Consider the following 15,092-nt stretch of genomic DNA (forward strand, 5'->3'; position numbering starts at 1 on the left):
ATTGAAGGCAGAAGAAGAGGGCAACAGAGGATGAAATGGTTGGATGGCATCACCGATTCAATGCACATGAACTTGGGCAAACTCCAGTTGCTGGTGAGGGACAGGAAGGCCTGTCATGCTGCAGTTCATGCGGTTGCAAAGAGTTGGACATGACTTGGCGACTGCACAACAACGAGCATTCAGCCCATAGCACTTACTTCTATCATCAATTTATTGTATTTGAAAAGTGGACCCACAAACTAACTCTATTTTAATAAAAGTCATTTCTGTATTAGGATGTGTTTATTGAACATTTTGAAAATCACCTTCCTTTTAGTTCACAAATATTTATGGAACATCTGCCATGTGCAAAGCATTGACTTATACCACAGTGGGGGCAAACATTGATAATCATAGTCTTGAACTGGAAGCTTCAACCTGGTGACCAGATAAGATAATAAGAACACAGAGAATATAATACATGATATGACACTAAATATGCCCAATGTGTGTTTGGTCTGAGAAGGCTAATGCTAATTAGATAGTTCTAAGCCAGCTCTTTGAGGAGATGGGTTATGACAGTGGGTTGGTTGAAAGAAGGGATGAGAATATTGCTGGCGGAAGGCAGTAATTCGTTCAGGGGAACAGAGTGAAGAATTGCAGGGTGTATAATGAAAGCAAGAAGGGTTGGTTGGAGAAAAGAGGAAGAGATTGGCGAATAAGGAGAGAAGAGTAGATAAAAATAAGGAAGTGATGGGATGAGGGTTGGATGATACTTTGAACACTTACTAGGTGGACAACGTGGGTTTGATAAGCTAGGCTCTTAAAATGGACTCTGAGGCTTCTTCTTTCTGGGGTCTAAATGGGAACAGAAAGTTTCTGGAGTTTCTTAGGTGGTATCACAGTTTAAAAGGAGGCTATTTCTTCCAGAACAGTATCTCAGATATTTGTCTAGATGTGCCAAGCTGTGTGTGTGTGTGTGTGTGTGTGTGTGTGTGTACATGCTCAGTCATTTCAGTCATGTCTGACTCTTTATGACCCCGTGGACAGTAAACCGCCCAGCTCTTCTGTCCATAGGATTTTTCCCTGCAAGAATACTGGAATGGGTTGCTATGCCCTCCTCCAGGGCCTCTTCCCCACCCAGAGATGGAACCCACGTCTCCTGCATTGCTGGCAGATACTTTGCCACTGAGCCACCAGGGAAGCTGTGCCAAGCTATAGTATCACTTAAATAACACTGTTAGACAGAGTGCCTACCAGGTAACATAGATATGAGTACCAAAAGAGATCTGTTCAGAGAAAGGGAGAACTTCATGGACGGAGCAGGATTTGAACTGGAAATGCAGTTAGCAGTGTATTTTATTTTATTTTTGGTAAAGGGGCTGCTGCTGATTGGGTTTTCCAAAGGGTTCGGGGACTCAAACATAACCATCTCTAGATTACACCCACCCAGGCATGTGTCAGGGTGTGGAGTGCGGAGGCCATGGGCACTGATGTGAGAACTGTGGTTTCACAAGGGCTCGTCAGCGGGTCCGTCTCTGTTCCAGGGCCAGTCAGCCCCCTCCACAGCCTCTGAACTCTTGGCCTTTCTGCCGAGCCTGCCAGGGAAGATGTTAACGAGTGCCAACTATAACAGTTGACGTTCCCTCTTTTCTTTGGTGATGTGCACACCTGTTCTTTAGAAACTGGAATGAGACCAACTCATTTCATTCAGGGCACTGAACATCTGTCAGATGGTAATGCATTCAGTTCCCAGCAGTCCTGGCCAAACGTGAATTGGCTGAGCTGGATGACCCTCCTGAATCTCTTAAATGAGTCCTTCACTTGGCTCGAACCTTGGGCCTCCCTGATTCTTTGTCCCTCTGTGTATAGCCATGTGCTTTCAGGAAGGTCTGAAATCCCTGCTCTTCTGACTTCATCGTATTCATTTTCTCATTCTTTGCCAGGAAAGGCAGCTTCTAGGAGAGATGTCATTTTATTGTACAGCCTGATAACTGGCTCAAAAAAGGACATCTCGAACTGTGTTAAACAGTGACCCTTTCTCTGGGTAAGTCTGGGCTCTGTTTTTGTTGAAGTGAGACATGGAAAATATTGTTACCTTTGTTTTCTTTTCTGTATTTGGGCCTCAGACCAATGAGTCACAAAAGAGTTACCATACATCATTTGACATTTTAAACATTGCTTTTAATCCTATGAAGTAACACAGTATACATAAAGTGACAGTAAGTAAAAAAAGACACATTGAAATAGTAAACAATATACAATTATAACTTTGTAAAATTACAAATTCAGGAATTAAAAGATTAAAAGTGAAACAGACCAAAATATAAATAAAACTTTCATTAGATGGAGAGACCGTGGCATTTCATTTAATGGCTTATTTTTTTTTAACTTCTACTTGATGTTAAATTCTTATTTAAGGATTACATCTTCTTTTATAATAAGAATAAAATTTATTAGGGAAAAAAATAACTTAGCATCAGACCTTTCTATCTCAAACCGGGGAATCAGACATTTCAAGGAGTCTTTAGTTAGTGGATAATATCCCAAAGTTTCATTTTAGTCACTCTGTCTGCAGAGAAGCTTGATAATCTCATACCTTGGTGGTTTTTATAAATCCATGGCTGATTCATATCAATGTATGACAAAACCCACTGGAAAAAAATAATAATAATAAAAAAAAAAAGAAAAAAAAATAGTTTGAAAAACAAAGATTGTAAGGGAGATCATCCTTCAGCAGCCTGGTGCCCAAAGTGTGAGCAGCACCTTTTGTCTGAGCAAAATGAAATGCCATCACTGGGGATGACCTGGGAAGAGCACCAGAAATCTCTGTTCCCGCCCAGGTCCTGCCTCCCTCTCTTAGACCACGGTTTCCTCACTTGTGCGTCAGAGCCAGCCGAGATCATCTCAAGTTAGACCTCTTCTTGATTTCAAATTCTGTGCAACTACACCTGCTTGTTTTCGTACCATGCTCTAAGACTCACAAAGCTAGGGGTTATGGCAGGAGAAGGACGTGACCCCATGTTTTGGTAAATCTTGACCAAGCCTTACTTACCCAGGCCAACTTGGAGCGAGGATGAGCTCAGACAGGTTTCAGGAGGCACCTTCTGACACCTGCTCATCCTGGAGCAGGTCAGGCAAAGTCCTGACCCGCCCGTTCTCCAGAAGTGCCCCCAGTCTTTCCCCTGTCCTGCCCTCTTTCCCGCAGCCATCCCAGTGACCTCACTGCTGCTCCCGTCTCTTGTCACTGGTTGAGGGTGTGGCCTTCGGGTTCTCCCAGATCTGAGACCAAAGGCCAGCTCTACCACTTTCCAGCAGTGTGATCTTGGCTAAATCTCTCAGTTCCTTGGGGTACAGTCTCCTTATCTGGAACTGGAACCTCTGTTCTTATTCCCAGGTTGTGAGGATGAAATGAGCTCATTTCTGTGAAGCACAGCCCAGGAGTTGGCAGTAAGTATAGTTCCTCTCAGCTAACAGAGACTCAGGTATCTCATCTGACCCGTCCTTGGACCCCAGCACAGCGCCTTGTTAGAGCTCTATTTGGGTGCACCTCTGATTGTTAGAACTTCTCTGTATTGAGCTAAAATCTGTTTTCCAGTGACTCACCCATTTGCCATTGTTTTCGCACTAGAATTACCTACCTACAACTAAAGGGAAGAAGAGAGAAAATTTACTTCGTTTCTGCCTTGTAATCAACAGTTTCTTAATCTTTTATGAGTAGCTGAATAAAAAGATGTTTCTTTCAGTTAACTGCAAGTTGGAAGTGCGCTGAAGAGAGATGTAGGAGTGCTAGGCTTTAGCATAAGCTATTTTGCATAGAATGAGTGATTTCAACCAGCTGGGCCTCATTTGCCTCATCTAAAAAAAAGCAATTGTGCTTATAGAAGCGATGACAAATCAGTTTCGTCTCACATTCCATCTTGGATTGGTTGGTAATGAGTTCCCATGGGCAGAGTTGAAAGGGAATCTTGGGTGGGTACTTTCTGAAGTCAATTAGTGATGTCTGCCAAGAATATGGGAGGATGTCTTGGCAGCATTTGGGCCACGTATTTGCTGTATGCCGAGTGGTCCAAGGCTACGTGTGGTTTCAGATTCTCTTCATTTACAAACTGGTTATATCATCAGATGTTTATTTAGTATCTTCTATAGATTCAGCATTATGCTTATGCAAACAGAAGCTGGCCTCTCTGGGAGTGCCACGTGAAGGAGTACAGGCTGTACTGTAGGAACTTGGAGAAAAGAAGGCCGCTGGAATTCAGATTAGTGAAAACTTCCTGGAGGGAATGAATCAAGCTGCATAGAGGAATTGGATAACCGTAAGTGGGAGGGGAGTACTTTCCAGGTAAGGGGAACACAAGGAAAGCCCCCCCTTACAGCAGTAACCACAGTCTATTTGGGGCTTCCAAGGTGGTGCTAGGTCAAGGACCTGCCTGTCAGTGCAGGAGACCCTGGTTCAATTCCTGGTTCGGGAAGTTCCCCTGGAGAAGGGATAGCCTACCCACCCCCGTATTCTTGGGCTTCCCTGCTGGTGACTGAGTCTGTAAATGCAGCAATGCAGGAGACCTGGGTTCGATCCCTGGGTTGGGAATATCCCCTGGAGAAGGGCATGGCAACGCATTCAAGTACTCTTGCCTGGAGAATCCCCATGGACAGGAGCCTGGGGGACGACAGTCCATAGGGTCGCACAGAGTCAGACTCGACTGAAGCAACTTAGCAAGCAGACATGTGTCCTGACTGCATCGATAAGTGTTAGTGCATTCCTTGTGACTGATAGGCTGCAGAGACGCTTTAGGGAACTCAGTGAAAGCCAGAGGACGGAGTTTACACATCACTGGTGTTATCTTTGGTTTGACAGAGAAGAAAGCTGAGATTTACAGAGGTTAGTAACCTGCCTTGGTCACATGCCGATAGATGGAGGAGAGGAGATGGGGTTCCATGCTTGTGTGAGTGGAACAGCATGCTCATATTAGGTCATTAAGCCAAGACTCCTGGGAGCATGTTGGTTTCAACAGCAGAGACAGGGAAATGGGGCAGAAGAGGAGAATATAATTAGTTTGTGCAAATTTGGAAAGGTGGACGTTGGGCTTCTGGTGAGAACTGCTGCAGGCAGCAGTCTTTGTGGGGGCTGGGGAGGTAAGGCCTGGTGGTCTGCATTTGGAATGTTCGCCTTGTGCAAGCAGAGAGGAAATAGTCTTCGAAGGAAGACACTATCAGGGACACAGCCGCAGAACACACAAGGAGGAAGCCAAACCCACATTTCAAAGCTATTTTCAAGAAGTCTGCTGGTTTAGTTAGCCCAAAAATGTCTTAGTAATTCGAACTCTTCAAAAAGCATGTTATAAAAACAAAATTCATTTCCAGATGGTGGAATTTGAGGAGGAAAAGGATTTAAAGAAAAGAATCTTGAAGAGTTGAAGTCTTTATTCTTGGCAAAAGACCCTCACATTTTTATTGGGGGAAACAAAGATGTTTTTGAATTACAGGATCACATAAAAGCATCTGAAAGCAGTAAACCTTCTTGTTATTTCCATCGTATCCCTCAGCAAGCTTAATTGTTTTCACATTTATGAACGATTTTAAATTGAAATGCGTTTTATCCCTGGCATTTTTCATCCCAGACGTTCATTCTTGTTCATGTTGCCAAAGCAAGGAGATAATCTTGGGGAACATTTCTAATGTTTCCTACAAGATCATTTTGTCTTCTGCTATGGCCGTGGGTCTCCTGCCAAGTGAAACAAACTCTCTTACTAGGGAGGTGGTCTCAGAAAAAAAGGGAAGGAAGTGGCCATTTGCTTAAAAATGAATTTTGTAGAAAAAAGGAAATTGATCAGAGATGTATGGGCGTAGTAAGTGCATGGAGAATTTCCTTTGTGAGGGACTAAGAGTGGTTGGGAAGGGGATGGGGGACCACAGAGGGGCCCTCCCTGTGACCTTGTCACCCTTGCTGGAGGACCCAAGGTCCTGCCTTCACTCCCAAGACCTGATGTGTGTGGTGAGGCTGCTGGGCTCCAGCTCAGGGTTTAGCAGGGATAGAAAGCCTGCAGGGAAAGCAAATGTTTATTTGACTGGTGGTTTAATTAACTATCAGTCTCCTCCCTCTCCATTTTCCCCTACCCCCCAAGAAAACTACTTTTGTTTTTCAAAAGCATTTTAGATATAGTAATTCTTTTCCTTAGATTTTTTTCTATTTTCCTGCTAGTGCCTGCCTTCTTCTAAAATATCCATATATGTTCATTTTTTTTTCTAAGGGATGCCGAAACATGTTACATAAATTAAAACGCCCCCTAGGAATTTTATTTACCACTACTGTCTCTAAGCTCCAGTGTATACTTATATACATGGACACATACATGCCTGTACACATACACACCAAACAATATGTATATGTTTATCCCCATGGTCTTAAAATATCTGAGAATATTAGTTTAGTCAGGTTCTTCCAACACTTCTCTAGAACTATTTTGAAATATAGCTGATGCCTTGAAACTGATTAACCCAAGGATGTTCAGATCTCCAGGCTTAATCCTGCAACCCCTGTACCTTTGTTACATCAAATTGGTGTCCTTAAACTTCTCGAGTTACCCAGCCAGGTCCAGTGGGGTTTTCAGGTAAAATGACCAGTATAGGATGGACAGTGGGCAGCTTATATCCTTCAGAGCAAATTTCAAGGCTCTCCCTGTGCGTCAGGCACTCTGCTTAGGTTTCCTCACTTAACCCTCACAACAACCCTGTGAGGTCTGCATTATCAGATCTTTTTACCTACAAGGAAATCAAGGCTTAGAAAAGTTGTGCTAGTTTGATCAGAGAGATGAAATTTCACATTCAAAGGAGGTTTACCCTTTCTTGACTAAGCCTTTACTCAAGAGAGCCTAGGACTCATAAGGTACCAATAAGGCAAAAACAAGCCATAATACCAAGTGCTGCCTAGGTCAATGAGAAAGATCGAGAAGGCTGTTTACACCAAAAGGGGACTCAGGTTTCAGTTCTGTGTCGTTTATGCTGGATATACTGCACGCTGATGTTGGCGGGGGAAGGATGTGTATGATTTTTCCCAGTGATCTGCAGGTTTCTACAGAAACTGTGTCTTGCTACATCTGGTGAGGGAAGGCAAGATATCTGGTGAGGGGTGTCTTACTGCTTCAAACAGCAGTGAAACAGACGGCAAGCTGTCCTGTTGCCTCAGGCAGTCATTTAGAACCCAGTGAGGTGCTCTTTATCTCTGAACCCAATTAAGTGAAGTCTGGACTTTTCCAGAGTATTGCAAAGTCCTCAGGGACTGGGCTACTGAGCACCAATAACTCTTCCTAAAATTAAAAATATACATCCTTAAAAACCAATCATGCACTTACATGTCAAACATAAAATTTACACTTAGATTCAGATCCTGCATTATAATCTGGGTGTATCATCTTGCTTTATATTTAAGGCTCAAGAACTTCAACTTTAAATTAGGAGACAAATGTAAGCAAAGAAAGCAAGTCTTGTAACTTTGGAAGGGCTTAAGTACCCAGAAAGAATTGTCCTAGAGACCCCTAGCCATAGAGAGATGAACTAACATTCCCAGATTCAGAATACAAACTCACTACTTTGTGTGAGACTTTTCCCATCACCTTACTGTGAACCATGACTAGTCCTTCTGCCAGAAGTGTTATCTAGAGAGCTGATGGTCTCTCTGCTACCGAAAGTAGCTTGTGGGAAAGACTAGGAGAAATAGGTTGTAGAAACACTAAATCGAAGGTGTGGGCCATTGGGTGTTTCTTACCTGTTCCCTGGTAGCTCAGATGATAAAGAAGCCGCCGGCAATGCAGGAGATCTGGGTTCGATCCCTGGGTTGGGAAGATCCCCTGGAGGAGGGCATGACAACCCGCTTCAGTATTCTTGCCTGGGGAATCCCCATGGACAGAGGAGCCTGGCAGGCTACAGTCCATGGGGTCACAAAGAGTTGGACATGACTGAGTGATTAAGCATGGCCTGCACAGCACCTGTTTGTTGCATTATATTGTTACAAGATTTTAGTTACTTTATGTTGTCTTTATTTAGTTAGTCTGTTTTTACTGGCATAGAATGAATGTATTCAGTTGACCTGCAAGGTAGCTGAAGGCACTTTATGTCTGAATATTCTATTTGAGGTTGAAGCAGGAGAAAGAGTTTGAGTAGAATTGATTGTTGAAGGGCCTTTTGGAATTCCCACTTTCCTGAAACAGAACATCCTTCTTCCTCAGCTGCCATTAACCTTTATTTAGAACAGAGTAAATCACTGAACTTAAAATTTATGTTATACACTAAAGTCTGCTGGTAAACAACTTGTCTTTTCACCAAATACCATTATTCAAAGTGCGAATGCAGTGCCCTGGAACAATTTCGCATTCTTATTGATGGCCTTTCACTGACCCAGAGTCATCTGTGGGTTTTATCGGGTAACGTGCTGTGGTTACTCAGCTCCCCTCTGCCTAACTCTTACGGAAGTATAAGTCACCAGTCGCTGCAAACTTCCCCAGTTTTTCTGAGGATCAAATAAATGGGTTAGATTATGAGTGTTGTTGCTGCTTTTTTTCCCCTTTTGTTCTTGGGAAAGACCTGTTCTTTAGGGATTTTAAGTGTTTCACAAATTCAGCTTTTTGCATTCTCTTTTAAGTTATGGTTTAAGTTAAGTTTAGGTTCTTTAAAGCTGGGTTGGAAGAAGGGAGGATGAGACGCTTGACATTGAAAATCTGGCACGCAGATCTTTGCATTCCTCCTCTTGTTGCTGAAATAAAGTGGGGAGCAGTGGTAGGGCAAGGGGTTCAGAAGAGAGCCAGACTCTCAGCGTGGCAGAAGCTGGAGGAGTAGACGCTTGGGTCCTGATAATGAGAGTTAATGAACCTGTCTGCCCACCTCACCTCCTGGCACATGTGGCAGACTCCTGCATTAGGTACCCAGTGATCAGGGCATCTCCAGAAGCCCCAGCTTTGATCTGAATAAGTGAAGTGTACATCTGGTCAAGAAGTCATTAAGAACTACGTGTCTGTTCTAAGCTAGAGCAAAGGTAGGATCTGGCTGTAATGTATTGGCTTAGTGGTTCTAAGCCAAGCATTCCACAGCACAGCCCTGTGCATGTCAGATACTTAATTACTATCTGATCAAAACTCATTTAATGTCCTTATTACATGTAAGTAGAACACAAGGAAAGCTGCTTTGGTTAACTTTAGTTTCTCCTATTGACGAAGCATCAGCTTCACCCACCAACTCCATATATAGACCTGTGAATCTGAAATGCCTGCCGTTCCAAGGTCAGGTTTTTGTTTTAGGTTTTATATAATGCTTGGATTTATACTTTGAGAAAAAAAGAGAAAATCTCCTCTAAAAAATTCATGGAAAATAATGTATGACTTTATTTGGAATTGACCAAATATGAAAGCGAGCTTGTCCTGTTGTTTTCCGCCGGAATACCTTTATGATGTCTTTGTCTTGTTTGCCCATGATCGCAATTTCAGTGCAAACATACTTCTGGACGATCAGTTTCAACCCAAACTAACTGATTTTGCCATGGCCCACTTCCGACCTCACCTAGAACCTCAAAGCTCTGCCATAAGCATGACCAGCAGCAGCAGTAAGCATGTGTGGTACATGCCGGAAGAGTGTATCAGACAAGGCAAACTTTCCATCAAAACAGACGTCTACAGCTTTGGAATTGTAAGTACCAACTACCAGTTAATGAAGGAGAAGAGTTTACCACCAAGAATGCTCTAAATTCTAAGAACTGTTTTAAAGACTTTAACTTTTAGACCTATTGATTTCCTGTCACTCATTGTATTATATCAATACATTGATTTTATGTCGTCAAACAGTCAAACATAAAGTGATTAATTAGAATGAACTATATTCAGTATTGAGGTTAACTGAAAAAAGACACATGTACCCAGAGCACTATTTACAACAGCTAGGACATGGAAGCAACTGAGATGTTCATTGACAAATGAATGGATAAAGAAGTTGTGGTGCTTATGGAATGTTACTGTAATGGAACATTACTCAGCAATAAAAAAGAATATAGTTGAGTCAGTTCTAATGAGGTGGATGAACCTAGAGCCTATTATACAGAGTGAAGTAAGTCAGAAAGAGAAAAACAAATATATATTAATGCATATATGTGAAATCTGATGAACCTATTTTTAGGGCAGCGAAGAAGACACAGACATAGAGAACAGACTTTTGGACTCAGTGGGGGAAGGAAGGATGGGATGATTTAAGAGAATAACATTGAAACATACACATTACCATTTGTAAAATAGGTGTACATGTGTGTGTGTGTTAGTCACTCAGTCGTGTCTGACTCTTTGTGACCCCATGGACTGTAGCCCGCCAGGCTCCTCTGTCCATAGAATTCTCCAGGCAAGAATACTGGAGTGGGTTGCCATTCCCTTCTCCAGGATGCAAAATAGCCAGTGGGAATTTGGTGTATGATTCAGGGAACACAAATCCAATGCTCTGTGACCACCTAGAGGGGTGGGATGGGGTGGGAGGTGGGAGGGGGGGTTCAAGAGGGAGAGGACTTACGTGTATCTATGGCTGATTCATATTGATATATGGCAGAAACCAACACAGTATTGTAAAGTAATTATCCCTCAATTAAAAAGTTTTAGAAAGAGCCACAACTAATTTCGAGTATGGCTCAGATGGTAAAGCATCTGCCTACAATGAGGGAGACCCAGGTTCTATCCCTGGGTTGGGAAGATCTCCTGGAGAAGGAGATGGCAACCGACTCCAGTATTCTTGCCTGGAAAATCCCATGGACGGAGGAGCCTGTAGGCTACAGTCCATGGGGTTGCAAAGAGTCGGACACGACTGAGCGACTTTGCTTTCACTTTTTAAAATATTTATAATATTTAATAATATTTATAATAATATAATAATTATTGTGTATATTATTAATATTATGTATCTGACCTTCTATATATTCCCTGTAGGTAATAATGGAAGTTCTGACAGGTTGTAAAGTGGTGTTAGATGAGCCAAAGCATATCCAGCTGGTAAGAGTTGCCTCCACCTTTGCCCCTGTCTCTTGGTCACTCTTTGATCGGTTCTGAGTTCTAAATGATGAGCTTGTCCTCTTTTCTTCCTAGCGGGATCTTCTTGTAGAGTTGATGGAGAGAAGAGGCCTCGACTCATGTATCTCCTTTCTCGATAAGAAAGTGCCTCCCTGCCCACAGAACATTTCCGCCAAGCTGTTTTCCTTGGCAGGCCGGTGTGCTGCAACACGGGCAAAATTAAGACCATCGATGGATGAAGTGCGTACACACGTGATTTTGTTAAAAGCAGTCTGTGGAACCCTGGAAAATCTAAACTGGATAAACTGTGTATCTAAGTGAATATCAGTGTGACAAATGCAGCCCCCGAGAGAGTCTTCTCACCTAATAGATAGCTTTTCTAAATCAGAAAGTTTGGTACTCTGAAAAAGGGCATCATTGGATAGTACCAGGGCAACCACAAAAAAAAAAAAAAAAAACTGATGAAAAGACATAAATGAGTAATTTGGAGAGAAGACTTTATTCACCATTCATTAAGAGATCTGGTCCAATAAAATGGGAATTCCCTGGTGGTTCAATGGTTAGGACTTAGGCACATTCACTGCCAGGGTCTAGGTTCAGTCCCTGGTTGGGGAACTAAGATCCTACATGCCACATGGTGTGGCCAAAATTTTTTTTAAATGCAGCATGTATTTCTCTTGTTGAATTTTAAACTTATTTGTCTGCCCATCAATTTAATCATCTAGATATTTGTTTATAATAAACAAATATTTATTTAGTACCTGCTTTCATGTGCCAGACTTTGGACTAGGTGCTGGTGTTGCAACAGGGATCAGGATACTGAATTGCTGCTCTCAGATCACAGTTCAAATGGACAGTCAGACTGATAAACATGAAATTTCGCTGCAAGAAGATAAGCATCATAATAGATGAGAACACAGGCCAGAATGGGAGCATAGAGTCAGAATATGTGCCAGCAAGGAAGTTTCTTGATGGAGGTGATAACCGAGTTATAATCTGAAGAATAGGTTGGATTTAGGTGGCCTTAGGATGGAGGGATATTCCAGGGAGAGAGACTCTATGCCTGCAAAGGCTCAGAGGTGCAGAGGATTCCATGGCACCAAGACTGCAGATAATGCTGCCTCCAGGGAAATGCTGCACTGTTTTAAAATAATAGGAGGTTCCAGGTGATCGAGGGACGTGAATTCCATTCTAGGAATTTGGATTCCATCCTGAATCTGTTGTCGAGCCACGGAAAAGTTTTAAACAAGGAGTTGACATAATCAGGATATAAAGACCATTGGCCTGGGAATCAGGAGAGCTGTGTTCTAGACCTGACACCACCAGTAAGAGCTGTGTAACAGCAGTTTTGAGCTCTGACTACGTAGTGGAGAGAACATGAAATTGGGAGCCAGGAGACGTGGGGTTAAGCCACAGGTCTGCGCCTTACTGGCTTGTGATAGTGATTCCCTTTTCTGAAAGGGACTCAGCCTTATCATCTATAAAGTGAGGATAATAATGTTTGTGCAGATTAAATGAGATGATGTGTATGAAAACACTTTGTAAATTATAAAGCTGTTTATGTGTATTTTTTAAATTACATGTATGTGTGAAGTTATGTTATTTTATATCAGGTTAATGGTTCTCAATTTAGCTGCACATCCAAATCAACTGGGAAGTTTTTAAAATACAGATTCCTGAGCTCCCATCTCCATATTTTTTGAATGAGCATCTTTAGGTCGGTCTAAGGGATCTTTAAGAGAGATTTTTAAGGTATTTTAAGAGAGCTTCCCTAGGTAGTTCTAGTATTTGAGAACTATGGATTGGGTTCACTGTTCCCTGACCCCTTCCAATCTTTTACATATTAAGGTTGAAGTGAAAAATAATCAGAGATTTGTCCAAGGTCACAAAGTAGTTAGTGGCAAATCTTGGCCTAAAGTCAGTTCTTTTGTTTTTTAAAAAAATTTCTATTTACTTAACTCGTTTATCATTTTTGGCTGCGCTGGGTCTTCATTTCTGCCCTTGGGCTTTCTCTAGTTTCAGCGAGCAGGGACTCCTCTCTAGTCGCGATGCTTAGGTTTCTCATTGTGGTGGCCTCTCTTGTTACAGAGCATGGGCTCTAGAGTGTGCAGGCTTCAATAGTCGTGGTACATAGGCTTAGTTGCCCCGCAGCATGTTATATCTTCCTGGACCAGGGATCAAACCCGTTTCCACCTCATTGGCTGGCAGACTCCTAACCACTGGACCAGCAAGACACTCCAGATCTCTTGATGTTGAATTCAGTTCAGTGGCTTTTCTACTTTGCTTCAAGTCATTTAATGTAGTTATTAATGTGAAGAATTTTAGCTAATCTTTAATTCCTTCTCATTTCAAATTCTATAAAGACAAAGTGTTAGTTGCTAAGTTGTATCCGACTCTTTGCAACCCCATGGACTGTAGCCTCAGTCCATGGGATTCTCCAGGCAAGAATACTGAAGTGGGTTGCCATGCCCTCCTCCAGGGGATCTTCCCAACTTAGGGATGAAATCCAGGCTTCCCACATTAGTTAAACTTATTTCATGAAAAAAGAGAATATTCCTTAATAGGTAGACAGGAAAAAAGGTAAGGAGAGGTTATTCAGACTTCATTCAGTGTGTGTTTGTTTCTTGGTTATTCAGGTCCTAAATATTCTTGAAAGTACTCAAGCCAGCTTGTATTTTGTGGAAGATCCTCCCACATCCCTCAAGTCCTTCAGGAGTCCTTCTCCTCTGTTCTTTGATAATGTTCCGAGCATTCCAGTGGAAGATGACGAAAACCAGAATAATCCATCGCCACCTCATGGTCAAAGTTTGAGAAAAGATAGAATGACTCAGAAGACTCCCTTTGAATGCAGCCAGTCTGAGGTCACATTCCTGGGCTTTGACAAAAAGACGGGGAGTAGGGGGGATGAGGACTCTCCCAATGGGTCTGGGCCTCCTTGTGAGGAAAGCTGGTCTCCAAAGTGTGCAACTCCATCCCCGGACTTGAGGGCCCCCGGTGTGCATATGGACCCTTCTGCAGAAGCTCCAGGCCATTCCTATAGGAGCAGGCCAGTGGAGACTAGCTGTTCCTCCGTATTTTCCTGGAATGAATGCGAACAGTACAAAAAGGCATCAGTTTCTGCTGAGGATAAAGAAGAAAGCAAGAATTGCTGAGGCATTGAGTAAGGTCTCATCTGGGGAAGCCACTGTCTTCATCAGTAGGGCTGCAGGATAAGGGATGATACATGTGGCTGATGCCCATCAACAGTGTGACCAATCCCATTCCATTCCTTCCCTTCCAACTTGTAGAACAGAGTGGCTTAAAAGTTTGTTTTAGTAGGATCATTGCCTCATGAGCCAACCTGGGCTAAATTAAAACCATTCAGAATTACTTAAGATCGTGGACTCCGACTTCAGACAAACAGAGCAGTCAAAACCTACTAGAAAGGAACTGGATTATGGTGTCTTCTCTGTCAACATCCATGTGAGTTCTCAGAGCCTCCAATCTGCCTCCAAGTATGTTCAGTTCAGTTGGATTCCATTGTTTTGGTTTAGCCTGCTTGCAGAGGTTGCAGGAAATGTCTAATTGCAAATGTTAATAGAAATCTTTTTAAAGAATTGCCTTTTTGCTTATTTCGATTGACTCTTAGCATGTTTCTTTCATCCCTGTCAAGTCTGCGTATGTGAAGATGAACCAGTTTCGCCCTTGTTCATTACATGCCCAAGATCTGTATTTCTGTATTTAAACTCTTAGTTTATTTCATATAATATAGTTGCTGACTAGTATTATAATTTTTTACATACTTAGAGACTATTACATCCTGAGTAGACTATGAAATTGTAATCAAGTAATTCTTGTTCCTAAGAAACTGGCTGGTCATAAAGGCCTCAGTCAGCTTTTTGTTTGATTCCAACTCTATACCTTTACTCCTCGTGTTTACTAAATCTCTCCCTTTTGAACGTCTAGCCAGTCTTTCAGGGCCCACCATAATTGCCTCCTCCAGGAAGCTTTCCTAATCTTTCCAGCCAATATTGCTTACTTAATCAGCATTTCCATAGCAATTTCTTTTTTTTTTCCATTTTTAAAGATTTTTTATTGAAGTATTGT

General features: G+C 42.3%; 1 protein-coding gene across 1 annotated transcript in view; it reads left to right on the forward strand.

The window, feature by feature from the left end:
- The window catches only part of IRAK3 (interleukin 1 receptor associated kinase 3), a 54,990-nt gene extending 40,388 nt beyond the window's left edge, over window positions 1-14,602 (forward strand). Inside the window, exons 9-12 of the mRNA XM_043446908.1 lie at window positions 9,453-9,651; window positions 10,926-10,988; window positions 11,082-11,246; window positions 13,643-14,602. Of these exons, the coding sequence (XP_043302843.1) occupies window positions 9,453-9,651; window positions 10,926-10,988; window positions 11,082-11,246; window positions 13,643-14,158 (943 nt within the window). The 3' untranslated portion in view covers window positions 14,159-14,602. The remainder of the gene's footprint in view (window positions 1-9,452; window positions 9,652-10,925; window positions 10,989-11,081; window positions 11,247-13,642) is intronic.
- The last annotated feature ends 490 nt before the right edge of the window (window positions 14,603-15,092 follow it).

This window comes from Cervus canadensis, chromosome 25, assembly GCF_019320065.1.
Source record: "Cervus canadensis isolate Bull #8, Minnesota chromosome 25, ASM1932006v1, whole genome shotgun sequence".
NCBI classification, from domain to species: Eukaryota; Metazoa; Chordata; class Mammalia; order Artiodactyla; family Cervidae; genus Cervus; species Cervus canadensis.